Source organism: Oncorhynchus mykiss, chromosome 5, assembly GCF_013265735.2.
Source record: "Oncorhynchus mykiss isolate Arlee chromosome 5, USDA_OmykA_1.1, whole genome shotgun sequence".
NCBI lineage: Eukaryota > Metazoa > Chordata > Actinopteri > Salmoniformes > Salmonidae > Oncorhynchus > Oncorhynchus mykiss.
The window spans coordinates 82,747,333-82,775,237 of NC_048569.1; the positions used below are offsets into that span (position 1 = coordinate 82,747,333).

General features: G+C 43.5%; 1 protein-coding gene across 1 annotated transcript; it reads left to right on the forward strand.

Annotated features, from left to right (window-relative positions):
- rhpn1 (rhophilin, Rho GTPase binding protein 1) lies at positions 1-27,905 on the forward strand. The gene is made up of 16 exons (XM_021604533.2): positions 1-204; positions 459-549; positions 3,920-4,035; positions 9,887-10,015; positions 11,357-11,432; positions 11,554-11,631; positions 12,490-12,614; positions 15,190-15,356; positions 15,501-15,688; positions 22,834-22,990; positions 23,179-23,301; positions 23,386-23,580; positions 23,682-23,758; positions 23,849-23,995; positions 24,113-24,265; positions 24,487-27,905. Exons 1-16 carry the CDS (start codon positions 179-181, stop codon positions 24,694-24,696), a joined length of 2,058 nt encoding a protein of 685 aa, XP_021460208.2. The 5' UTR covers positions 1-178; the 3' UTR covers positions 24,697-27,905.

A 27,905-nucleotide genomic window follows, 5' to 3' on the forward strand; every position in this document is an offset into this window, starting at 1 on the left:
GCCACGAGTTATTTCGTTTGTATTGTGTGAGAGAGTTGCGCGAATGCAAATTGTAAAAATAAGACCGTGATTGTTTTGTTACGGGTCTTTCCTTTGTTGATTTGCTCTATTTCCATCCACCACAACAGACCCTTGCCTGCAAATATTGGTGCAACAAGTTGCATAGCGTCCTGGCTTGATGATGGGAGAAGAACCTGCGACGAGGCAAGTGTAATGTTTAGTTGTGGGACAATGCTATGCTACAAACATAAACCGCTAGGCAGAACGAGCTCATCTATTCAATCCCAGTTCACTTGTTTCTAGTTTCGATATTGTTGCAACCATAGACACTATATAACACTGTCTGCTTGCCTTAGAAATGCCGTGACAATAACTGGTAGGGTTCGCTAGAGTAGAACGGGAGGAAAGTGGTGTTTTTATTTTGTACGAATGAACGGCCTTGGGACATTCTGTTGTAGAGAGCCAGAGATGTCTGACGCTGGCTCAGACGAGGAGTTGGCGCTTCCCGCACGGATGGAGGAGGGGAGTCACAGCGGGAGTATCAGAAAGGTGAGGGATACGCAGTTGTAGTTCCAAAAACACGGTACTGTACCAACACCTTTTATATTACACGCTCAAACGGAAAAGTGACAGCATATGCTATGACGGTACAATAATATACAAATAAATACCAGATCAACTATGTACTCTTCAAAGTGATTTATTATTGACATGCATTTCCATGCAGTGTCATTACTGAATCGTTGACAGAGTCATTGAGGGGTATCCTGGACCTGCATTGAGTTGCCTTATGTTGGTGAACTTTTGGTGACTTAGGTTGGGGGTCTACTATTGCATCATGGGGGGTAGATTGGAGTAGGATACTGTCCAGTTGGGAGGTGTCATGGTACAGATGGTTTGTGGCTAGGAGAGCCTAGGTACCCCATTTCACCCCCTGCTGTACCCCTGCTGTCCCCTGGCTTGGGCCTGGAGCACAGCTATGGCTGAGCAGTGGGCTGGGGCCCTGGGTCTGGAGGGCAGCTATGGCTGAGCTGGGGCAGTGGGCTGGGGCCCTGGGTCTGGAGGGCAGCTATGGCTGAGCTGGGGCAGTGGGCTGGGGCCCTGGGTCTGGAGGGCAGCAATGGCTGAGCTGGGGCAGTGGGCTGGGGCCCTGGGTCTGGAGGGCAGCTATGGCTGAGCTGGGGCAGTGGGCTGGGGCCCTGGGTCTGGAGGGCAGCTATGGCTGAGCTGGGGCAGTGGGCTGGGGCCCTGGGTCTGGAGGGCAGCTATGGCTGAGCTGGGCTGGGGCCCTGGGTCTGGAGGGCAGCTATGGCTGAGCTGGGGCTGGGGCCCTGGGTCTGGAGGGCAGCTATGGCTGAGCTGGGGCCCTGGGTCTGGAGGGCAGCTATGGCTGAGCTGGGGCTGGAGCCCTGGGTCTGGAGGGCAGCTATGGCTGAGCTGGGGCTGTGGGCTGGGGCCCTGGGTCTGGAGAGCAGCTGGGGCAGTGGGCTGGAGGCTTGCAACTGGAACATGACTTTGGCTGTGCTGGGAGGCTGGATCAGGGGACTGAAGCATGGCTATGGATGAGCTGGGGCTGGAGGCTTGGAACTGGAGCACGGCTATGGTTAAACTGGGAGAATGGAGCAGGGGACTAAAGGCAGGCTACTGGAGCATGGCTAGGCTAGCACCCTAATCCCTACAAGCACTCTGAGGATTACTGGGTGCACGCTCACAAAACAAACAACTCACAGAGAGGGGGATGAAGGGAGGTGGGAGAGGGAAGGAAATGGAGAGGGTTGGTTTAAAGGGGGGCTCCTATTGCATCTGCCCACAGAACATCAACTGTCATTTTCTGTTCATTTCCCGACGATTGTAGGCCTACATGTTGGCAAGACATGTACATGTCTTGTCCTTTATCAGCAGACTGAAGGAAGACTACAGTGGAGTCAGGTGTCTGTAACAGGTGGCCCTGGGTTGAGATCCCAGTCCAGCTCTAGTTATAGTATGGTGCAGCAGCATCATCAGACACTAGTACAGTCCTGATCTATGCTCTGATCTCCTAGCAGCAAGTGGCAATTGCTCACCCTTTACCAGTGACCAGCTCACCCCCTCTTCCCAGCCTCATGTCTTCTAAGATGAGATCTCAGAGCCCATCGTAGCCACTTATAGACGTGGTGGATGAAGTTGGTGTTGGAAAAAAGAGCACTGCTAACTTTTGGTGGCTGTATTTCTATCGTAGTCAGGTGTAAGGTATTCCGAGTCTCCTCCGCTCCGTGGGCCATGACGTCTAAGGACTTACCTCACAGCAGGTTACTGACTGAGTTCTACTGGAGCTTGGTCTCTTGGCAACCATCGCCATGGGGATCCTGTTGCCAATGTAATGGGCTATCTGATCCTAACTATGACGGAGGAGGGTGGTCTTAACCCTTTACACGTATGGATAGGGCCAAATTTGAAAGGTTTCAAACACAAGAAATATAGAGAGCATATGCATAACCATGGTAGCAATTTAAAGGGAACAGTTTGGAGATTATGGGAACATTCGATTAAAGGTGAGGACACAGCAGTTCACCTAACACAAGACTGAATCCAAACATTACACTGTTGAATTTCATGTTCATTTTAAATCTGAAAATACTCCGGATACATTCAGTAACATAAGAAAATGATAGGAGAATTTGGGGTGAGCGGTGTAACTGGGGTTTCCAAGTGGCTGCACACCTTATCTAAAGTGTACACAGTTCCTAAGTCATTTCAATGCACTTCTATGACTTAAAGAAGTTTTCAACTATAAGGTGCTTTTTCAAGCTCTCCTAGCTGTGCTGTTAAGGAATTAGAGCATGTACACTTGTAGTTGTTTTTAGAACACAGACCTACACCTGCCTTTACACAATCTGGGTCAGGTGGGAATAATTTGAAAGCTTGTTCTATTGCCAAAATGACTAGCTAAATGTATAAAATGCTATCTTAGTACTTAGCTACTATGGCCTATTTATTGCCTTACCTCCTTACTTCATTTGCACACATTGTAAATATATTTTTCTATTGTTATTGACTGTACGTTTGTTTATTCCATGTGTAACTCTGTTTTGTCACACTGCTTTGCTTTCTTGGCCAGTTGTAAATGAGAACGTGTTCTCAACTGGCCTACCTGGTTAAATAAAATAAAAAGTGATTAGCTTTCACATGGCAATTCAGAGAAGCAGATTGTAATTTTGGTGTGCAATGAATAGAGTCGTGAGTGTGTTGTCTGCGGTTTTCTTCATAATATAACAAAGCACAGGTTCACTGTGTTCAGGACAACCCAGGGTATAACGCCATGTCATCGTGTAACTGTACATCAAACATAGTAGTGATAAACGTTGACACTGTATATTACATTAGTTTTATGATATTGAAATGTGAAGTGCACATTTGGACCGTATAGATGTTTTGGTTTGCTTGTATGACATCAAAGTGGTATTTATTATAATCCTCAACGTCTCCTCTTTCGAAATGCTTTGAGTCCTCATAATTTACTGTATTTCCCTCACTCAGACAACAGTTGCCCAACTAGCGGTAGGGATGTGGGTAACTTCTTGTCGTGCGCAGTGCTGAAGATCAGACCGGCTGTCAGTAGAAACCCATACAGAGCTGTGAGGCAGAGACACTGAACTCTGACGTCATGTAGAGCATGTTACTGTACAGCCATTGCATTCCAATTTAGGCTCTTACCGGTGTTCAAATCTGCCATTTTTAACCCGTACACAAGTGTGAAGGGTTAATCACTCATACTTAATCAGGGAGGGAAACTAACGAGGTGCTCAGATGTATCTATTGCAGGGCTTTGTTATGTAATCCACTGAACAGTCCACCAACCTACCTGTTTGGCTAAGAGTACTCTGTTTGACCATGTTATGCGTTATCCACAATCTATTCCCCCCCCCACCCTTCTCTCCAGGGTTGTGATCCGTGCTCCCAGACCCAGCGCAGTAAGCTGCAGCATCGTAGAGCTCGTATCAACCAGCAGATCAACAAGGAGATGAGGATGAGGGCTGGGGCTGAAAACCTCTTCAGGTGGGTGAGGGAAGGGACGGGTCATTGTACCAGTGGACAAATATTGTCTCTGATCCTGTGTGTACACTCTCCTCCTGGGCAGCTCTGGGGCCACTTCCCACGCTGTGGTGGGAGAAGGAACCCAGAGCCCCACTACCTGTGGAAACATTGAGCTGTATCACATATAAACACTAGCAGATGGATCTACCAAACGATTTTAGGGTGTATGGGGAACGCCCCCAAAACACACCACCTTGTTTTATGGCTCTCTGTGTGTCTGTGTGGTCAATCGGCAGGTTTGATTAAGTTTATTTTGTATTCCCCCCCCGCCCCCCCCTCAGTTTTAAAGTGCAACTTGCCAGTTGGATGGTCTTATCAAACACACATACTGTCTCTCTGACCTGTACTTGTACAGTTATAATACAGCCTGTTCTCATTCTGTCTTCTTTTAAAGTAATTCTGACTTTATTTCAGAAGAAGAAAGAGGCTGGTGGCAGGACATCAAAGCTGACCTAGGGTTTTATAGCACATCAAACCAACCTCTCTCAGGGCATTAGCGTCAGTCTGATCCTTTCAAACAGTTCATCATTCATCCCACGCTTGTATATGTACAGTGTTACTGTGAGGGCCACTGAAGGACATGGTGTGTCTGAGTGGTTATGTAGAGGAGCAGAGCTATGGTCTTTAACATCCACATTCATCCATCAGAGAGGATGAGGAGCAGGAGATTGGGGAGAGGAGACGTAGCTCTGAATTAAAGCAGAGCAGTGTGCTCCCTTTTTCTTTAGTGGGCTGTTTAGCTGCTGAGTCATAAGATAAACAACATCAAACTAATTGAAAGAGAACCAACCCTCCCCGTGTGTCAACCCTCCCTCCCCTCACTTGTTTTTTTTTTAGGTTTTGAGAAAAGCTAGCATAAGGGAAATAGAATAAGATTAGCCTAGTCATTGAATTAGTAGAGATGTCATGCACCATGTATCCCATTCACCAGCTTTTTATAGTTGATTCAGAGTCCTCTGAGGCTAGGACATGACTCAAATTGTCCTACTTCAGAATTTGCTGTTTGGCCCTATAGAGACAACCACATAAGAGGGGTGGCTATGGCAGGGCTCTATGCTGACCTTTTTTACAAGGAGCACATGTGCGCTTAAATTGAGACATTTGGTATTTAAGCCAATGCTCCTAAATTGAAATTCCAGGTCGCACAGTAAATATTTAGGCCCGTATGTGTGCACCCAGTCCTGTCCATTCCTTCCCCCTCTATTGAGACTGGATCACAGAGACCCCTGGTGCCACCAATCAACAGGCTTTCTTGTCCAGCTGCTGCACCTTTCCCTTCCCATTCCCATGCAGAGAAAGGTTTTCCTAGGGAGGGCAGCTGTCTGCAGGAATCTCACCTCTGGGTTTCAGTGGGAGACATGTTTATCCTCACCAGTGTCCCACACCCACATGTGTAATGGAAGTAGTTCAGTGAACCGTCTTCTTGTTATTAGTAGTCTAACCTTGCCTGAGACCTGAAGACTTGCATTAGCTCCGACCTAGTCATTTGGCATGATGCAGGACTCTCGGGTTCAACGCCAGTCATGCGTGTACACACACACACACACACACACACACACACGATGAGTTGTCTGTGAACTGGTTTGTGGTGGTAGGAGCTAGGGTGAGGAGGGGAAAGGGAGTGACCAAGACTAATGACGGATGATTGGAGAACCTAGGAGGGGAGGGGGTGCATCTCATTAGAGCTTCTGATTGGCTGATGTCATGTGGCGGCATGCTGGTGTAACAGGACAGCTTGTTTATATACCATGGGCTGGTGTAACAGGACAGCTTGTTTATATACCGTGGGCTGGTGTAACAGGACAGTGTGTTTATATACCGTGGGCTGGTGTAACAGGACAGCTTGTTTATATACCGTGGGCTGGTGTAACAGGACAGTGTGTTTATATACCGTGGGCTGGTGTAACAGGACAGTGTGTTTATATACTGTGGGCTGGTGTAACAGGACAGTGTGTTTATATACTGTGGGCTGGTGTAACAGGACAGCGTGTGTTTATATACCGTGGGCTGGTGTAACAGGACAGCGTGTTTATATACTGTGGGTTGGTGTAACAGGACAGTGTGTTTATATACCGTGGCTGGTGTAACAGGACAGGGTGTTTATATACCATGGGCTGGTGTAACAGGACAGTGTGTTTATATACTGTGGGCTGGTGTAACAGGACAGTGTGTTTATATACCGTGGCTGGTGTAACAGGACAGCGTGTTTATATACTGTGGGCTGGTGTAACAGGACAGTGTGTTTATATACTGTGGGCTGGTGTAACAGGACAGTGTGTTTATATACCGTGGGCTGGTGTAACAGGACAGCTTGTTTATATACCGTGGGCTGGTGTAACAGGACAGTGTGTTTATATACCGTGGGCTGGTGTAACAGGACAGCTTGTTTATATACCGTGGGCTGGTGTAACAGGACAGTGTGTTTATATACCGTGGGCTGGTGTAACAGGACAGTGTGTTTATATACTGTGGGCTGGTGTAACAGGACAGTGTGTTTATATACTGTGGGCTGGTGTAACAGGACAGCGTGTGTTTATATACCGTGGGCTGGTGTAACAGGACGGCGTGTTTATATACTGTGGGTTGGTGTAACAGGACAGTGTGTTTATATACCGTGGCTGGTGTAACAGGACAGCGTGTTTATATACTGCGGGCTGGTGTAACAGGACAGTGTGTTTATATACCGTGGGCTGCTGTAACAGGACAGTGTGTTTATATACCGTGGGCTGGTGTAACAGGACAGTGTGTTTATATACTGTGGCTGGTGTAACAGGACAGCTTGTTTATATACCGTGGGCTGGTGTAACAGGACAGTGTGTTTATATACCGTGGGCTGGTGTAACAGGACAGTGTGTTTATATACTGTGGGCTGGTGTAACAGGACAGTGTGTTTATATACTGTGGGCTGGTGTAACAGGACAGCGTGTGTTTATACACCGTGGGCTGGTGTAACAGGACAGCGTGTTTATATACTGTGGGTTGGTGTAACAGGACAGTGTGTTTATATACCGTGGCTGGTGTAACAGGACAGTGTGTTTATATACCGTGGCTGGTGTAACAGGACAGCGTGTTTATATACTGTGGGCTGGTGTAACAGGACAGTGTGTTTATATACCGTGGGCTGCTGTAACAGGACAGTGTGTTTATATACTGTGGGCTGGTGTAACAGGACAGTGTGTTTATATACTGTGGCTGGTGTAACAGGACAGTGTGTTTATATACTGTGGCTGGTGTAACAGGACAGTGTGTTTATATACCGTGGGCTGGTGTAACAGGACAGCTTGTTTATATACCGTGGGCTGGTGTAACAGGACAGTGTGTTTATATACCGTGGGCTGGTGTAACAGGACAGCTTGTTTATATACCGTGGGCTGGTGTAACAGGACAGTGTGTTTATATACCGTGGGCTGGTGTAACAGGACAGTGTGTTTATATACTGTGGGCTGGTGTAACAGGACAGCGTGTGTTTATACACCGTGGGCTGGTGTAACAGGACAGCGTGTTTATATACTGTGGGTTGGTGTAACAGGACAGTGTGTTTATATACCGTGGCTGGTGTAACAGGACAGCGTGTTTATATACCATGGGCTGGTGTAACAGGACAGTGTGTTTATATACCGTGGCTGGTGTAACAGGACAGCGTGTTTATATACTGTGGGCTGGTGTAACAGGACAGTGTGTTTATATACCGTGGGCTGCTGTAACAGGACAGTGTGTTTATATACTGTGGCTGGTGTAACAGGACAGTGTGTTTATATACTGTGGGCTGGTGTAACAGGACAGTGTGTTTATATACTGTGGCTGGTGTAACAGGACAGTGTGTTTATATACTGTGGCTGGTGTAACAGGACAGTGTGTTTATATACCGTGGGCTGGTGTAACAGGACAGCTTGTTTATATACCGTGGGCTGGTGTAACAGGACAGTGTGTTTATATACCGTGGGCTGGTGTAACAGGACAGCTTGTTTATATACCGTGGGCTGGTGTAACAGGACAGTGTGTTTATATACCGTGGGCTGGTGTAACAGGACAGTGTGTTTATATACTGTGGGCTGGTGTAACAGGACAGTGTGTTTATATACTGTGGGCTGGTGTAACAGGACAGCGTGTGTTTATATACCGTGGGCTGGTGTAACAGGACAGCGTGTTTATATACTGTGGGTTGGTGTAACAGGACAGTGTGTTTATATACCGTGGCTGGTGTAACAGGACAGCGTGTTTATATACCATGGGCTGGTGTAACAGGACAGTGTGTTTATATACTGTGGGCTGGTGTAACAGGACAGTGTGTTTATATACCGTGGCTGGTGTAACAGGACAGCGTGTTTATATACTGTGGGCTGGTGTAACAGGACAGTGTGTTTATATACCGTGGGCTGCTGTAACAGGACAGTGTGTTTATATACTGTGGCTGGTGTAACAGGACAGTGTGTTTATATACTGTGGGCTTGTGTAACAGGACAGTGTGTTTATATACTGTGGCTGGTGTAACAGGACAGTGTGTTTATATACTGTGGCTGGTGTAACAGGACAGTGTGTTTATATACCGGGGGCTGGTGTAACAGGACAGTGTGTTTATATACTGTGGGCTGGTGTAACAGGACAGTGTGTTTATATACTGTGGGCTGGTGTAACAGGACAGTGTGTTTATATACCATGGGCTGGTGTAACAGGACAGTGTGTTTATATACTGTGGCTGGTGTGTGTGTGTGTGTGTGTGTGTGGGGGGGGATGGTTACCTTTGTGTCTCTTAGCCTCAGACAGGTGTCAACATGCCTAACCTTTCACGTGTGTGTGTGTCGGTCTTCTAATCCGGGACAAGTCTCCTGTTGTGGTTGAAAGACTGGCTCTCGTTGAGTCCTAATTGTCACCTGGCAAAGGGAGTGGCTTTCTCATCCAAGTTAATCACAGTTGTGTCTGTGCTGAGCGATAATAGCGTTTTGAAGTCTGTTCAGTTTTTGAAAAATAGTCACGTTTTTGATTTGGTTTAAACAAATGCATGATGTGGGTTGCATGCTGTAACAACACAGAATAAAGCAATTAATAAAAGCCCCATGATGGCAGTGACTGTTCATTACTGTGTATCACTTATTATCCATTTATTCACATTACTTTACATCAATAAAATACTTCCTTTGTGACATTTTTTTATTTGATCATCTCTTCTCAGGTGGTGTCTCTGTCCCAACAAGTCATCCCATATAGACTAGTAACTGGCTATAGCGCTGCTTTCTGACAATCACTATTTTAGTGGTTCTTCAAAGTAGATCAAGCATATTTTTATGACTTCTGAAAACCAACAATGAATTACTTAGATCATGTATTGTCAGATAGAGATGCCTCACGAAGGAACAACTGCTCTCTATCCTTCTCGATCTGGCTTTCTTTTCCCTCTCCTTCGCCGTATCAGTCTGCCCTACGAGACTTGCCTGGACAAGTGGAAGGCTCAATGTATTCTGGTCATTGTAGTTAAATAACCACCATTTGGGCTAATTGCTTTGTGTGAGTTAGTTATCAGCCCAAAACTCCTCGGGGCTCCAGAAAGTGTCCATTGCGTAACCAGGGGGAGTACCCAGGATTTCTGTGATGTGGAGAGAAGTGTCTGTCGGATACCATGACAATGAAGTGATGCCTCGGAGTTTGAGGAAAGTTCTAAAATGTTAGCGTTGTTTACATCAGATCAGACAGTCATCCATAGTAACGAAAGCTTATGTCATCAAACGCACTGTTGTCCAAAATGCACTATCCTGTTTCTGTGTGGTATTTTTCTATATTGTCCTAATATAATCTGATATGAACATGTTTGTTGCAGAGCCACCACTAACAACAAGGTAAAGGAGACTGTGGCTCTAGAGCTGAGCTTTGTCAACTCTAACCTGCAGCTACTGAAGGAAGAGCTAGAGGAACTCAACAGCAATATGGAGGTCTACCAGACCGAGAGGTAACATGTGAACAACAAGATCTCATAGTTTTACTTACAAATTTGATGTATTATGGATGAATGTCTTTTTTTATGCATTAATTCCACGTGGTTACCAAGGTTAATTCCAGGTGGTTACCAAGGTTAATTCCAGGTGGTTACCAAGGTTAATTCCAGGTGGTTACCAAGGTTAATTCCAGGTGGTTACCAAGGTTAATTCCAGGTGGTTACCAAGGTTAATTCCAGGTGGTTACCAAGGTTAATTCCACGTGGTTACCAAGGTTAATTCCACGTGGTTACCAAGGTTAATTCCACGTGGTTACCAAGGTTAATTCCACGTGGTTACCAAGGTTAATTCCACGTGGTTACCAAGGTTAATTCCACGTGGTTACAGGGTTAAAACGGAAACAACTCAAGGTTACATTTAGGTATTCATTCCAAGTGGCTAATGGAAAATTCCACCTGAGAACTTTTGGTATTTGTTTCATTAGTCCATTGTTGACATAGTCCCAAAATGTTTTGCTGGTCAGTAATCAAGTTGTCAAGATATGTAACTTTCATATACAGAATATCAGAAATCATCCCTGTGTGACGCATTTTGCATCATATGATGCGTCATACGGGGATGATTTCTGTATTATGAAAGTTGGATATCTTGACAACTTGATTGCTGACCAGCAAAACATTTTGGGACATTATCAACAATGGACTAATAGTTTTTGGGTGGAGTTTTCCTTTAAGGTTAGGGCTATGGTTTGGGAAGGCTTTACAAAAACAAGGTGCTGTTTCCATGAACTATCATCAAGTATTCTCCCGGCTTGTTAGAGCATTGTGAACTGCCATGGGGCCGTGATGAGAGTAGTGCTCTTCGCCCTCCGAGTATCATGAGTTCGCGCCAGTGCTGGGCAATAATATTGCTATTTGTGTTTTGTGAGAGCCGATGAAGGCATATCGCCGTTCTCAGGACCTTTTTAAAACGTCCGAAATTGAAGTCTGTTTCTAGTGATCAGCCTGGTGTGAAAGCACACACCCTGGTGGGGGGCGCTAATTATAGCCTAATGACTTGGAATGGAATGCCAGTAAGGAAGCGAGGTGTGTTTGTGTTAGCCAGGCACAGTTCTGAGGTTTCTTCCATCCCAGCTGAAGTGCAGGGTCACAAGGGGGACAAATCCTGTGATTACTGTCAGTAATTACCCCATGGTGGAGTTAATGCACTGTGTTGTGGTATTAGAGGAGTGAGGGGCTACTGGTCAATATAGTTACTCTAATAGTACAGGGAGACAGATGGGGAGGGAGGTTTGGGTTTTTCTGTGGAGGTTTGTGACAAAAGTCATTTAACACATGTTGGTCTCACTCCTTAAGTGAAGCCATCAATGTTCCCATGATCCCACTGGGTCTGAAGGAGACCAAGGAAGTGGACCTCACTGTCCCTCTCAAGGTAAGGACGATTGGACCTTACGGCCTCCCTCAAGGTGAGGACAATGGATAATATCTCTCTTGCTCGTTCTCAGTACTCACTTTATTTAATATGTATCTCTCATTTTTCTTCACTCTGTTAGGACGTTATCTGTGAGCATTATGGAGAGGACAGCTCTTTGTTTGAGAAGGAGATCAAGGAGTTTATGGAGCTCAGACAGGTTAGATACCCTCCGCTTGAAATGCTAATTAACTGCTCATGCTGTTGAAGATGCTGCCACCTAGTGGATTTATGACAATAATGTGATTTACTATGGATGGTCAAATTAATATAATAGTTTGATTAAAACGTTTACATGCTTTGCAAGAAGAATGCTTTCCCTAATAATCCTGTTTACATGGACACCTCTGAAATCAGGCTACCTGATGACACTGATAAATGCAGAAAATCACCCATCAAAATAAAGGTTCTACCACAGCGGCCATGTTATTTTTGGGAATCATATTTGATTCTGAGTTCGGACATATAAAGTTTGTATGTGAAAATTACTTCTAAGACTTCAGTTGTTCCGAACTCGCGTCACTAAAGAGGAAGGCTCTCGGCTGGTGCTAGCACATGCACAGCTGGAATGCCAATTTATATAAAGAAAACTTAAGGTGTTTTACATGTCCTAATGATTTGAAAGATTGCTCAGAAAACCAGGTTTTACATGTCCTAATGATTTGAAAGATTGCTCAGAAAACCAGGTTTTACATGTCCTAATGATTTGAAAGATTGCTCAGAAAACCAGGTTTTACATGTCCTAATGATTTGAAAGATTGCTCAGAAAACCAGGTGTTTTAATTGACGTACATTTACTTCGATTTGGACTTTACGCCAATTAAGATGAGCAGAGTAAGGTGTTTACACAATAGTCATGTAATCTGACTACCACCATAATTATTTTAATATCCAATTATTACTGTGCATGTAAATGTACTCAGTGACTATTGGCTGACTGGTTGCTTCTCAGTGGCTGTAAATATGTATGTTGTTGCGTTGAGTGTTAATGTGTGTATTAACTGTGTGTTGTCAACAGGCCATGCGTACCCCCAGTCGTAATGAAGCCGGTTTGGAGCTTCTGATGGAGTATTATAACCAACTATACTACCTGGACCAGAGGTTCTTCCCCCCACACAGAACACTAGGAGTCCACTTCCACTGGTATACACCCAAACCAGACGTGCGCGCGCACACACACTGCAACCCACCACATGCATGCACACACACCCTCACGTCTCTTACTCCTCTCTAGTTCAGGTCTCATCCTCTGTTTCTCTCCCTTCTCTCAATTCAAAGGGCTTTATTGGCATGGGAAACATATGTTAACATGGCCAAACCAAGTGAAAGGGAAATGAACAGTGAACATTACTCACAAACATTCCAAAGGAATAGAGATATTTTAAATGTCATACATATTATGTGTTATAATGATGTACAAAAGGGAAAATAAATAAACAGGAATATGGGTTGTATTTACAATGGTGTTTGTTCTTCACTGGTTGCCCTTTTCTTGTGGCAACAGGTCACACATCTTGCTGCTGTGATGTCACACTGTGGAATTTCACCCAGTAGATATGGGAGTTTATCAAAATTGGATTTGTTTTCTAATTCTTTGTGGGTCTGTGTGATCTGTAGGGAATATGTATCTCTAAAATGGTCATACATTTGGCAGGAGGTTAGGAAGTGCAGCTCAGTTTCCACATTTTGTGGGCAGTGTGCACATAGCCTGTCTTCTCTTGAGAGCCATGTCTGCCTACGGCAGCCGCTCTCAATGGCCAGGCTATGCTCACTAAGTCTGTACATAGTCTAAGCTTTCCTTAAGTTTGGGTCAGTCAGAGTGGTCAGGTATTCTGCCACATTGTACTCTCTGTTTAGGGCCAAATAGCGTTCTTGTTTGCGCTGGTTTTTTTGTTAATTACTTGACACATTGGAAATAATTATATTTTTGTTTTCTCGTGATTTGGTTGGGTTTAATTATGTTGCTGTCCTGGGGCACTGTGGGGTCTGTTTGTGAACAGCACCAGCTTGGTTAGGGGACTCATCTCCAGGTTCATCTCGCTGTAGGTGATGTCTTTGATATGGAAGGTTTGGGAATCTCTTCCTTTTAGGTGGTTGTAGAGTTTAACGGCTCTTCTCTGAATTTCGATAATTATCTGGTATCGGCTTAATTCTGCTCTGCAAGCATTATTTTGTGTTTTAATTTGTACACTGAGGATATATTTGCAGAGCTTTTTTTTTGTGTGTGTGTGAAGTCTTGGTTGGTGAGCGGACCCCAGACCTCATAACCATAAAGGAAATGGGTTCTTTAACTGATTCAATTATTTTTAGCCAGATCCTATTTGGTATGTTGAATTTTATGTTCCTTTTGATGGTGTCCTTGCCTTGTCTCAGATCGTTCACAGCTTTGCGGAAGTTCCCTGGGGCGTTGATGTTTAGGCCGAGGTGTTTATAGTGTTTTGTGGGCTCTAGATTGAATTTGTACTTGTGGTCCTCGCAACTGGACCTTTTTTGGAACAACCATTATTTTTGTCTTACTGCGATTTACTGCCAGGGCCCAGGTCTGACAGTCTGTGCAGAAGATCTAGGTGCTGCTGTAGGCCCTCCTTGGTTGGGGACAGAAGCAGCAGATCATCAGGCATTTGACTTCAGATTCTAGTAGGGTGAGGCCAGGTGCTGCAGACTATTCCAGTGCCCTCGCCAATTTGTTGATATATGTTGAAGAGGGTGGGGCTCAAGCTGCATCCCTGTCTCACCCCATGGCCATGTTTAACCACACTTGTATACATGGATTTTTTTTGTATGTTGGAATGTTTTTCCCCAACACCGCTTTCCATCAACTTGTATAGCAGACCCTCATGCCAAATGAAGTCAAGCTTTTTTTTTTTTATGAAAAAAGCATGGGAGGACTTTGCCTGTTTTGGTTTGTTTGTCAATTAGGGTGTGCAGGGTGACTACGTTGGAGGGTTTGTATTTTGTGCTGTAGTTCATTCAGTGTAATTGCCATAACGACTGGATTCTCCAGTCTTCAATAGTTGATATTCTAAGATTTGTTTGATCATGTATGTTCTTGCTGTGTTCTTTGTTATAGAGCCAAAAAGATTGGAGAAGTGGTTTATCCATACCATATTTATCCATTTGTTTTGGATGGACAACTCAATGTTTAGTGTTTTCCAAACTTCCCAGAAGTGGTTTAGATTCTTCAATTACATTGAGCTGATTTCTGATGTATTGTTCCATCTCTTTCTGTAGTGTATATCCATATTATTTGTGATTCACCGTAGTGAAGTTGTAGGCTCAGGTTTTCTGGGTCTCTGTATTTGGTTGTATAGGTTTCTTTCTTAGGTTTTTGCATTCTTCATCAAAATGTGTCATTGTTGTCCATTTTTAGGTTGTCTGCTTGACATTTTTAGATTGATAGAGAAGCTGAGAGGTCATATACTGTTTAGGTTTACTACCACGTTTACAACTTCACTATTTCAGTGGAATGTTTTGTCCAGGAAGTTGTCTAAAAGGGATTGAATTTGTTGTCTACTAGGTTTCCGCCCTATTTTCCTTCCATCTATAGCATTTCTTAATATTATTCAGTTCCTTTGGCTTTGACGCCTCATGATTGATTATTGCTCTGTTCAAGTTGACTGATGTGATGAGGTGTCAGTGAGCTATGGGAACGCTCTGAGACTCTCAACTGCCCCTCCCTCTCTCTCTCACACCTGCCCATCCCCCGCTCTGTCTCTAGGTATGACTCTCTAACAGGTGTGCCGTCGTGCCAGCGTGCGTTGGCGTTTGAGAAGGGCAGTGTGCTGTTCAACGTGGGGGCTCTCTACACACAGATAGGAGCCAGACAGGACCGCTCTGCTACAGCTGGCATAGACTGTGCTATAGACGCCTTCCAGAGAGCTGCAGGTAACCACACATTCTTACACTCGCATTAACATGGCATGAGATGCGCACGCACACACACACACACACACCTTCTGGTTGCGCTTTGCTTTTACTCTGTCATTACTGTGTTTCAACATACTTGTAAAAGCTATTGTGTGTGTCCAGGTGCATTTAACTACCTGAAGGAGAACTTCTCCAACGCTCCCAGTCTGGATATGAGTGGCCCGTCACTATGCATGCTGGTCCGCCTGATGATTGCCCAGGTGCAGGAGTGTGTGTTCGAAAGAGTCACACTCACAACTCCGGACACGCACTTCATCACCCAGCTACAAGTGGCAAAGGAGGCCGCACGGGTGAGGGGGCGTGTGTGTCTGTGTGTCAAACATGTTATACCCACTGGTGCACAATACCTTGAGCCAGTGTCCTTGTTGAAGACTTCTCTTCTGTTCTGGTTAAGGACTATGTTCCATTCTCCTGACTTTCTCTCTTAATTACATTTCAAAGTGTTTTATTGGCATGGGAAACATATGTTTTACATTGCTGAAGCAAATGGATTTCACAAGTTTTAAAAGTGTATATAGACATTTCAAATGTTATGTTATTGGCTATGTACAGTGTTGTAACAATGTGCAAGTAGTTGAAGTATGAAAGGGAAAATAAATAACTAGATGAATATAGGTTGTATTTACAATGTTTGTGCTCCACTGGCTGCCCTTTTCTCATGGCAATGGGACAGAAATCTTGCTGCTGTAAAGGCAATTTCGCCTAACTGATATTGGAGTTTATCTATGTTTAATTTGTTTTCACATTCTTTGTCTGTGAGCTGTTGGAAATATGTGTTTCTAATGTGGTCATACATTTTTAGGTCTGGCGGTTGGGAAGTGTAACTCAGTTTCCACTTCATTTTGTGGGCACATGGGCAAACCTGGCTCTCGAGATGACACGCTTTGGCGTCCTCTCTCAATAGCCTTCTATGCTGAGTCTGTACATAGTCAAGGATTTTGTTAATTTAAGGTCAGTCACAGTGGTCAGGTATTCTACCACTGTGTACACTCTGTTTAAGGCCAAATAACATTCCTGTTTTTTTGTTTATTCTTTCCAGTGTGTCAAATGTTGTTTTTTTGCTTTCTCATAATTTGGTTTGGTCTAAATGTGTTTCTGTCCTGGGGCTCACCTGGCTGAGGAGACTCTTCCCTAGGTTCATCTCTCTGTAGGTGAGGGCTTTGTGGTGGAATGTGTGGGCAATGCTTCCTTTTAGGTGGTTATAGAATTTAACAGCTATTTTCTTGATTTCGATAACTAGCGGGTATAGTCCTAATTCTGCTATACCTGCATTGTTTGGGGTTTTGCGTTTTCCAGTAAGTATATTTTTGCAGAGTCTCAATTGGGTGTTTGTCTCATTTTTGTGACTTTTTGATTAGTGAGTGGACCTCTGACCTCGCAACCATACAGGGCAATGGGTTTGTTAACTGATTAAAGTATTTTTAGACAAAACTCAACATCCCAATTAGGATCTATGTTCCTTTTTATGGCCTAGAAGGACCTTCTTGCCTTAGATTGTTCACAGCCTTGTGGAAGTTACCTGTGGTGTTTAGGCTGAGGTAGGTGTAATAATTTGTGCTCTAGGGCAACAGTCTGGATAGAATTTGTTGTCTTGCCTACTGGACCTTTTTTGTAACACTGTTATTTTTTTGTCTTACTACGATTCACTGTCAGGGCCCAAGTCTGACAGTCTGTGCAGAAGATCTATGTGCTGCTGTAGGCCCTACTTGGCTGGAGACAGATGCAAATGGTAGACATTTGATTTCAGTAGAGTGAGCCCGGGTTCAGCAGACTATTCTAGTGCCCTCGCCAATGTATTAATATATACAGTTGAAGTCAGAAGTTTACATACATTTAGGTTGGAGTCATTAAAACCGGTTTTTCAACCACTCCACAAATGTCTTATTAACAAACTATAGTTTTGCCAAGTCATTTAGGACCTCTACTTTGTGCATGCCACAAGTCATTTTTCCAACAATTGTTCAGAAAGATTATTTAACTTGTAATTGACTCGATCACAATTCCAGTGGGTCAGAAGTTTACATACACTAAGTTGATTGTGCCTTTAAACAGCTTGGAAAATTCCAGAAAATTATGTCTTGGCTTTAGGAGCTTCTGATAGGCTAATTGACATCATTTGAGTCAATTGGAGGTGTACCTGTGGATATTTAAAGTCCTACCTTCAAACTCAGTGCCTCCTTGCTTGACATCATGGGAAAATCAAAAGAAATCAGGCAAGAAAAAAAATGGTAGACCTCCACAAGTCTGGTTCATCCTTGGGAGCAATTTCCAAACACCTGAAGGTACCACGTTCATCTGTACAAACAATAGTACGCAAGTATAAACACCATGGGACCACGCAGCCGTCATACCGCTCAGGAAGGAGACGCGTTATGTCTCCTAGAGATGAATGTACTTTGGTGCAAAAAGTTCAAATCAACCCCAGAACAACAGCAAAGGACCTTGTGAAGATGCTGGAGGAAACGGGTACAAAAGCATCTATGTCCACAGTAAAGCGAGTCCTATATTGACATAACCTGAAACCTCAGTAAGGAAGAAGCCACTGCTCCAAAACGACCATAAAACAGCTAGACTACGGTTTGCAACTGCACATGGGGACAAAGATAGTACTTTTGGAGAAATTTCCTCTGGTCTGATGAAACAAAAATAGAACTGTTTGGCCATAATGACCATCGTTATGTTTGGAGGAAAAAGGGGGATGCTTGCAAGCCGAAGAACACCATCCCAACCTTAAAGCACGCAGGTGGCAGCATTATGTTGTGGGGGTGCTTTGCTGCAGAAAGGACTGTTGCACTTCACAAAATAGATGGCATCATGTGAGGAAAATTGTGTGGATATATTCAAGCAACATCTCAAGACATCAGTCAGGAAGTTGAAGCTTAGCCGCAAATGGGTCTTCCAAATGGACAATGGGCCCCAAGCATACTTCCAAAGTTGTGGCAAAGTCCAGGTATTGGAGTGGCCATCACAAAGCCCTGACCTCAATCCCAAAGAGAACTTGTGGGCAGAACAGAAAGTGTGTGCGAGCAAGGAGGCCTACAAACCCGACTTAGTTACACCAGCTCTGTCAGGAGGAATGGGCCAAATTTCACCCAACTTATTGTGGGAAGCTTGTGTTTGACCCAAGTTAAACAATTTAAAGGCAATGCTAACAAATACTAATTCCCACTGGGAATGTGATGAAAGAAATAAAAGCTGAAATAAATAATTCTCTCCACTATTATTCTGACATGTCACATTCTTAAAATAAAGTGGTGATCCTAACTGACCTAAGCAGGGAATTTTTACTAGGATTAAATGTCAGGAATTGTGAAACTGAGTTTAAATGTATTTGGCTATGTAAACTTCCGATTTCAACTGTAGGAGCCGCACACTTGAGTAAATATGGATCCAGATTGTCAACGCCTAACCATTTCTTACGATCTATAGCAGATCGTGCAGATAAGACCTCATCTTCTGTGACTTATTGGAAATTAAAAACGGGCTTACAATTTTCCACATCAGGCCGAGGGGCTGAAACATTAGACCGGTCAGGGTCATGTTTGCCATTTTTCTTTTAAAGAAAACCAGCAGAAATAAAGTGCTTATTAAAAACATCAAGTTTCAGTTCAGTCACTGATTCCGATGTAATTTGCTTCGGCAGGGACGTTGAATTTCCTCGTTTTAAGTGAGTTAACGGTTTTCCATAATTTAGAGGGATCACCAGCAGACTGTCATAGCACTAAGAAAATACCTAGATTTTTGCCTATTTTATTCCTCAAATGCATAAAAGCAGCCAATCAGCTGTTTCACCAGTTTTCCTCACCAAGGCCCATGCTTTATTCTTTTGCAGGAAAATAATTTTCAAATGAGAGGAGAACCAAGGATTAGTTCGTTTATTTTTTTAAAAAATGTGTATCCGGAAGTTGCTTTTAACGGGCTTTGTTTATCAGCCATGGAGGTAAAAATCGACTAAAAGAAATTGGGTCCATTATGCAGTTTACGGATAAAAGCTCTGAGAAATAAAGGCCATGGATAAAGGCTTGCTCGGAGAAGTGTTTATAGTTTTTCTTTAGAATTATACAGATGTCTTTTTTTTTTTGTTGCCTAGTGTCTCTGATACATGTAATAGGGCAGTGGTCACTGTCATTTGCAAATAACCCCCTAGCTATATGAGGTGTATTTAAGATGAGTCTATTAATGTAGATTTTTCCAGATCTTTTGGATTAGGATGGGTAGGTATAGTTATTTAGTTCATTACAAATGTCTAAGTGACGCTGGCATCAGCCAGTCCAGATTGAGATCTCCGATAATAATTCAGAGTTTGCATAATTAGACATTAACTCAAACATTTTGCATAGAGCAGATACTGGAGCTGAGGGTGGGCGATAAACTCCCGCTAGCGTTAGTGAATTATGACCAAGGACCACATTTAGAACTAAGCAGTCATACTGTCTCGGAACAGAAGTTGAAATGGACACCGTGACATTTAGGTTGCATTTAACATAGATGGCAATACCTCCACCTCTGCCTGCTCTGTAGATATTGTACCCAGCTAACAGAATGCTTTTCCAACAGTTTTGAAGGTGTTCCCACATATGCTGAGCACTTATTGGTGGATTTTCCTCCACTCTGCAGTCCAAATCATCCCAAACCATCTCAATTGGTTTGAGGTCAGGTGATTGTGGAGGCCAAGTCATCTGATGCAGCATTCCATCACCCTCCTTGGTCAAATAGCCCTTACACAGCCTGGAGGTGTGTTTGATCATTGTCCTGTTGAAAAACAAATCATAGTCCCGCTGAGCACAAACCAGATTAGATGCGTATCGCTGCAGAATGCTGTGGTAGCCATGCTGGTTAAGTGTACCTTGAATTCTAAACAAATCAGACTGTCCGCAGCAAAGCACCATCACACCACCTCCATGCTTCACTGTGGGAACCACATATGCGGAGATCATCAATTCACCTACTCTGCGTCTCACAAAGACATTGCGGTTGGATCCAAAAATCGCACATTTGGACTCATCAGACCAAAGGACAGATTTCCACCGGTCTAATGTCGGCAGGTTGCCTAGTGGTTAGAGCATTGGGCCAGTAACTGAAAGATTGTTAAATCGAATCCCCGAGCTGACAAGGTAAAAATCTGTCTTTCTGCCCTTGAACAAGGCAGTTAACCCACTGTTCCAAGGCCGTCATTGTAAATAAGAATTTGTTCTTAACTGACTTGCCTAGTTAAAAATAAAAAATTAAATGCTTGTGTTTCTTGGCCCAAGCAAGTCTCTTCTTATTGGTGTTCTTCAGTAGTGGTTTCTTTGCAGCAATTTGACCATGAAGGCCTGGTTCACGCAGTCTCTTCTGAACAGTTGATGTTGAGATGTCTACTTAAACTCTGAAGCATTGAATTGGGCTGGTAACTCTAACGAACTTATCCTCTGCAGCAGAGGTAACTCTGGATCTTCTTTTCCTGTGGCGGTCCTCATGAGAGCCAGTTTCATCATAGCGCTTGATGTTTGTTTTTTTGACTGCACTTGAAGAAACTTTCAAAGTTCTTGAAATGTTCCGGAATGACCTAGCTTCATGTCTTAAAGTAATGATGGACTGTTTCTCTTTGCTTATTTGAACTGTTCTTGCCATAATATGAACTTGGTCTTTTACCAAATAGGGCTGTCTTCTGTATACCACTCCTACCTTGTCACAACACATCTGATTGGCTCAAACACATTAAGAAGGAAAGAAATTCCACAAATTCACTTAACAAGGCACACCTGTTAATTGAAATGCATTCCATACCTCATGATCCTGTTTGAGAGAATGCCAAGAGTGTGAAAAGCTGTCATCATGGCAAAGGGTGGCTACTTTGAAGAATCTCAAATATATATTTTGATTTGTTTAACTTTTTTTTGTTACTACATTTCCATATGTGTTTCATAGTTGTGATGTCTTCATTATTCTACAATGTAAAACATTTTAAAAATGAAGAAAAAAATCCTTGAATGAGTATTTAACTTTTGACAGAAAAAATAAATATGGGGGATTGGAAGTGATGCAAACAATTACATTGATGGAAGCTACAATCTCTGCAATATTAAAGCTGATCTACCCCCTAAAAAAATGTATGGAATAGCCAATGAGAATATACAGACCACAAATTCTATCATTTCATTTAGTATACCATCAACACCAGTCCTTTTGGGGTTGTAGGGTTTGTATTTGGTCCTGTAGCTCATCCAATGTAATTGAAGAATTCAGTGCGTTGTGGTAGTCTTTAATAACAGATTCTACATTTTGTAAATAATCACGTATATGTTTTTGGTTCATGGTTAAATGACCGATAAGGTTGAAGTGGTTTATCTCCATTTTAGATAGCTCTTCATGTTTGTTTAGTGTGTTCCAATCTTCCCAGAAGTATTTTGATTCTATGGAGTCTTAAATCACAATGATGTTTTCTTATGTGCTATTCCTTTTTTTCTAAGTGTAGTTCTGTGTTTTAGTGTTACACCACTAAAATGTAAGCTGACATGTGGTTCTGTTTTTTTTTTTTTTTTTTTTGGATGGGTTTCTCATTCTTTCTTAGGTTTTCACATTCTTCATCAAACCATTTCTCATTGTTGTGTTAGGTTTTCTGCCGGAATTAAAATTTGATATGTTAGCTGATAGGTCGAATATTGTTCAAGCGTCCTACTGCTAAGTTTACACCTTCCCTATTGCAGAAAAACATTTTGTCTAGAAGGGATAGGATTTGTTGTTGGCCAATAGTTTTTTGGTAGGTTTCTACACTGCTGCCTTTCCATCTACAGCATTTCTTAATAGTGTGCAGTTTGTTCTGTTTCGATGCCTCACGATTGAGTATTGCTCTGTTCAAGTAGGTTGTGATTTGATAGGGGTGTCAGTGAGTTGACTGTGAATGCTCTGAGAGACTGGGTTGAAGTCAGTGATAAAGTAGTCTACAGTACTACTGCCAAGAGATGCGCTATAGGTGTACCTAACATTGGAAACCCCCTCGAAGCCTACCATTGACTATGTACATACCCAGCATGCGACAGAGCTGCAGGAGTTGTTACCTGTTTTTGTTGGTCATGTTGTAAAATGTTCCTGTTTTGACTCATTTAATAGTGTTAGGTCTGCACTATACCAAGTTAGCATACCCCCTGAGTCTCTTCCCTGTTTCACACCTGGTAGTTTGGTGGATGGGACTACCAGCTCTCTGTAACCTAGAGGGCAACCAGTGGGTCCATCTCCTCTATACCAGGTTTCTTGTCGGATGACAATGTCTATTTCTGTATTCTTTGAAGTCCAGGTTCCTGCTCTTTAGGCCAAAGGCAGATGACCTCAAAGCCTGGACTTGCCAAGGACTGTGTTCTATAAAGTGTCCAATGTTGTTAGGCATGTGGTTTTGCTTCAGACCAGTAAGTGTGAGCAGAGCCTGCTGAGCATCTCTCTCTTAATCTCTCTCTAGGTATCTGATGTGTATAGCTTGGTGCTCCAGACCATGTCTCAGACCCTTGTGAAGGACTATGTCCCGTTCTCCTGGGCCTCCATGGTTCAAGTGAAAGCCGAACACTTTAGAGCCCTCTCCCACTACAATGCTGCTGTTGCTCTCTGTGACCACACCCGTAAGTACCTGTGTGTATCGGTTAAGAAGGATGCTTTAGGAGAACATATGTGTGTGCAGTGTGGTCCTGTGTGTCTCAGTTGGTGCGAGCATGATGTGTGGTGGATTTTCCCCCTGCACATACATAAAATGGATGCAGTCATTGTACTGTAAGTCACTTTGTATAAAAGTGTCTGTCATGTTCTGTAGAGTCCATTGAGGAAGGGAGTGACGAAGAGTCGGCGAAGGCTCTCTTCCAGTTCCATGTCAGTAGTCCTGCTGGACCCCCACTCAGCCAGGTGCTCAGAGACCCTGAGGACAGACGCAAACTGGGTGAGTACACGCACAAAGATATTAGATTTTTGTGCATGGTCATTGTGAGTACCTACTAAAGCTCCGTTTGTGCTCACGCTGTAGGGAAGGCCCACCTGCGTTGTGCAGTGATCAGACATGAGGAGGCTATGAGAGTACATGGTCTATGTAAGATCCTGAGGAAGATGGATATTCTACAGGAGGTGCTCTCTTTCATGTACAAACGGTCCCTGGACAAATACTCTGAGATGGACCGAGAGGATGACTTTGATGAGACCGCAGAGGCCCCCGAGATACACTGTGAGTGAGGGAGGGAAGGAGTGGTTTTTGTGAGTCAGTGAAAGGTCTGTATTAGAGCTACTGAACATACAACATAGTAGTAAGTGATTGTTGTCCCTCAGCTCAAACCCAGCACAAACCAGACATCACACCACCCAACTTCTCCACTGTCCCAGTCACTGACATCTTCCAAAGGCTGGTAAGAGAGGGAGACTAAACATTTTCTTCTTCATCAATAAAATCATAAGGTTTTGAAGTTGATGATGGTGTCTCTGTGTGTGCGCTGCAGGGTCCCCTGTCAGTGTTCTGTGCGAGGGCACGATGGGGACCGGTGCGTGTGGTGAGTCTCCAGCGAGGGGACGGGGGTTTGGGGCTGACTCTTAGAGGAGACTCTCCTGTCCTTGTGGCTGGGGTGGTGCCGGGGGGATGTGCCCAGGTGAGATAAAAGCACCCCGTCTCCTCTTAATCCTCTGCTTTTGTATTTCCTAAGATTCTCCAATGGAAATTGTACAGTTTTTCATGCAGCAATGAAATATACTGTGTGTTTTCTCAGGAGGCAGGTTTGAGGGAGGGGGACTATATAGTGGCGGTGGATGGAGAGGACTTTAAGTGGGCTAAACATGGAGAGGTGGTCCACGTCCTGAAGAGCTGCAGCGACAGAGGAATACAACTCAGCATCATCACACTGCACACACACGATACACAGGTAAGGGTGCTTGTGGTTGTGTCTTTGTGTGTGTGTTTACATCTCATTAATGTCTGTGTGTCAGGGCTTCACAGCCCAACCATTTTATTTGCATATGTGCCTAAATCTTTGGCTTATGCGACCTGGAATTGTTATTTAGGAGCACCAGTACGCCTAGAAAGATTCTAGAAAAGATCCTAGAAAGATTCACATCTCTCGTGTGTGTGTGTGTGTGTGTTCAGGTGGATAGGAGGCAAGTGATGCTCTCCCCCAGTGGAGACGAAGCGAACGCTCTGCAACGGACCATGGGCAGGGCTAAGGGGCAGCGCACCGCCCCCTTACTCAACTGGAACAGGAAGAAGACTGGGGGAGGAGGCAGAGCCACCAAGAGACTGGGCAGCACCTTCAGTCTTCCGTTTGGAAACCTTCGGGACTGTGAGTCCATGTACTGAGGGCACAGCAGACATGTTAGTCTATTCCATACAGTGCACTACCAGCCAATAGTAGTGCACTAGAGAATAGGGTGCCATTTCAGACAGCGCCATAGATAGACAAACCACTCAGGGAATGACAGGTGGACATGTTACAATACAAGGATGTTTTGTAAATGACTGGATATTAAATGTGTTATTGCAGCAGGGCAAGGAGCGGAAGAGGAGGTTCGTAGGAAAGGATGCTTGGTCCAGATTACAGCAGTTTCAACTGCAGAGAAACAACAGTTTTAGAAAGCAGGTGACTGCATGAATCTGTCGCTGAGGGAGTTAAGACATGGAAATCCTGTCCCAAAATGGGCTAAATGTTGGGGCTCAGTGTTGTTGTCGCTTACTATTATAGAGATGGAAGAAGACTTCATGTCAAACTACAGCCGCTGATCCAAAGACCACATGTCTTAATCAGTGAAAATATAGTATAAACACTGATCGCCTTTCGTGGGGAATAATAATGCTTCGTATACTTTCAATGCATTTTTTTCTGCAAAAGCTGGGTAAATGCTCCCATAAACAAAAGCTGGGTAAATGCTCCCATAAACAAAAGCTGGGTAAATGCTCCCATAAACAAAAGCTGGGTAAATGCTCCCATAAACAAAAGCTGGGTAAATGCTCCCATAAACAAAAGCTGGGTAAATGCTCCCATAAACAAAAGCTGGGTAAATGCTCCCATAAACAAAAGGTGCACAAACAACTTTTACATTTTTTGCATTTACCCTCCACTACACCACTGGTCTTAATGTTAAAAACATGTTTTACTGTATCCCAGAGTCCTGCTTTCCCACTCCAGTTCTAACAAGGTCACTCAACTCTCAACAGTAAAAACAAGGACATCCATTCAGGACCTGGGTTGAGCCCTCCACTTCCTCAAGTTAGAGCATTGTGCAGCAGAGAATGTATAGCTGTAGCCATAGCACTGCATTCCATTCTCCTACCAGTTTTCTAGAGTTGTTGACGTAAAGTCTTTTGTTTCTGTTTGATAGTCGAGTACAAATGACTACCTTCAAAGTACATCAATGGTTCTACACTGAGTGGACAAAACATTAGAAACCCCTGCTTTTTCCATGAGACTGACCAGGTGAATCCAGGTGACAGCTGTGATCACCTGTTAAATCCACTTCAATCAGTGTAGATGAGCTGAGGAGACTGGTTAAAGGACTTTTAAGCCTTGACAATTCACATGGATTGTGCTTGTGTGCCATTTCAGAGGGTGAACGGGCAAAACAAAAGATTTTAAGTGCCTTTGAATGGGGTATGGTAGTAGGTACCAGGCGCACCGGTTTGAGTGTGTCAAGAACCACTATAGCTGCTGGGTTTTTCACGCTCAACAGTTTCCCGTGTGTATCAAGAATGGTCCACCAGCCAACTTGACACAACTGTGGGAAGCATCGGAGTCACCAGGCCAGCCTCCAGCCACACTTTCAACACCTTGTAGAGTCCATGCTCCAGCGAATTGAGGCTATTCTGAGGGCAAAAGGGGGTGCAACTCAATATTTTGAAGGTGTTCCTAATGTTTGTTTTTTTTACTCAGTGTGTGTATTAGTTTTTCTACTCATGTTTTGTACCACATTCTTATGCACTGTGACTTCATAGGTGCAGAAAAACGAATATGGTGTAATTGCAGACCACAATTTGGGATGTTTCTTAATATGGGTGTTCCCTGCTATCAGGAAATGCACATTGATACCTGCCATTGGTCAGTTCCGGTGTTATGAGACTGATGGTTTCTCGACACATTATTTGTTTACATAGCAGGTTAGGTGGATTAGTGAGCCATGTTTGGAGACTGAGGTTAGGAAAAGGGTTAGGCCACAGAAATGACCATGGATCAATGGGTGTAACTTTTTCTATCAAGAAATATATATATATTGGAAAATGCCCCTAATGGTGTTCTGCAATTGCTCTACATACAGGTAACTGCCAAAAATAAAGGCAACACCAACATTAACTGTCTTAATAGGCTGTTGGGCTACCACGAGACGCCAGATCAGCTTCAATGCACCTTGGCATAGATTTTACAAGTGTCTGGAACTCTATTGGAGGAATGCAGCACTAATCTTCCTCCAAATATTCCATTTGGTATTTTGTAGATGGTGGTGTAAAACACTGTCTCAGGCTCTGCTCTAGAATATCCCATGTGTTCAATTTAGTTGACATCTGGTGACTGAGATGGCCATGGCAAATGGATTACATCATTTTCATGTTCATCAAACCATTCAGTGATGACTTGTGCATGGGGGCATTGTCATCCTATTGGGGCAAAGACATGGTAGCCAAAATAAGGGCCAGCCTAGCATTTTATACATGACCCAAGTCATGATGGGATGTTAAATGCTTAACTCTGGAACCACACTTGTGTGGAAGCACCTGCTTTCAATATACTACTGTGTATGCCTCATTTACTCAAGTGTTGCCATTATTTGGGCAGTTACCTGTATCTTGTGACGCTGAAATGGTTTACGTGGTACATTAGGGGATATACGAACTTAGTTGTCCTACTACTGCTTAGACCAACACAGCACACACATTTTAGAATAATAATGTGTTGTTTTTATAAAGACTTGTTTGTATATGTCTGTGACTAAGTAGTTGAAGATGAGAATGGTCCGTCTACCAAGTAGAAACCACCTATCAAGCTAACTTAGCAGCATAGAGGAAAGCTGATGCTACATTTAGCAAGGCCACTTTTTTTTTTTACATTTTCAACATTTGGATACCCAAATAGTATTTTGAAATTCCAATATATTTAATGTTATTTTCATCTCAATTATGAATTTTAGATGTGTGTTTCTGATTTGTGAAATCTGTCTACCGTGGTGTTTTTGGTTGTATATTTCTGTGAATATTTTAATGTTTTGTTAATTAAGGGATTTGTACTGCTTTCTTTTGTTTGAGAACCTGAAAATCATGGCTGGCTGCTCATATAATCGTGTGTGTGTGTGTGTGTGTGTGTGTGTGTGTGTGTGTGTGTGTGTGTGAGAGTGACTTGCAGACTTTTCTCAATTAATTAAAGGAGTGGATCACTGATTTGTCTCCATTGATGGTAACAGCTTCTCAGGGTTGTCATGTTCAGTTACATAATTGTAGGTCTGTGGTAACCAGCAGGTGTCACTATAACCCTGGTTATTGTATCAGATATTGGCAGATATGTTTGAGTCTTTTCAAATCAAATT

What these genes read in the sequence shown, in the direction of transcription:
- rhpn1 (XM_021604533.2), top strand. Translation starts at nt 179, where the DNA reads ATGATGGGAGAAGAACCTGCGACGAG. An exon ending in TGAGGACAGACGCAAACTGG is followed by an intron (nt 23,302 to 23,385) that starts GTGAGTACACGC and finishes CTCACGCTGTAG; the next exon opens with GGAAGGCCCACCTGCGTTGT. An exon ending in TGCCGGGGGGATGTGCCCAG is followed by an intron (nt 23,996 to 24,112) that starts GTGAGATAAAAG and finishes GTGTTTTCTCAG; the next exon opens with GAGGCAGGTTTGAGGGAGGG.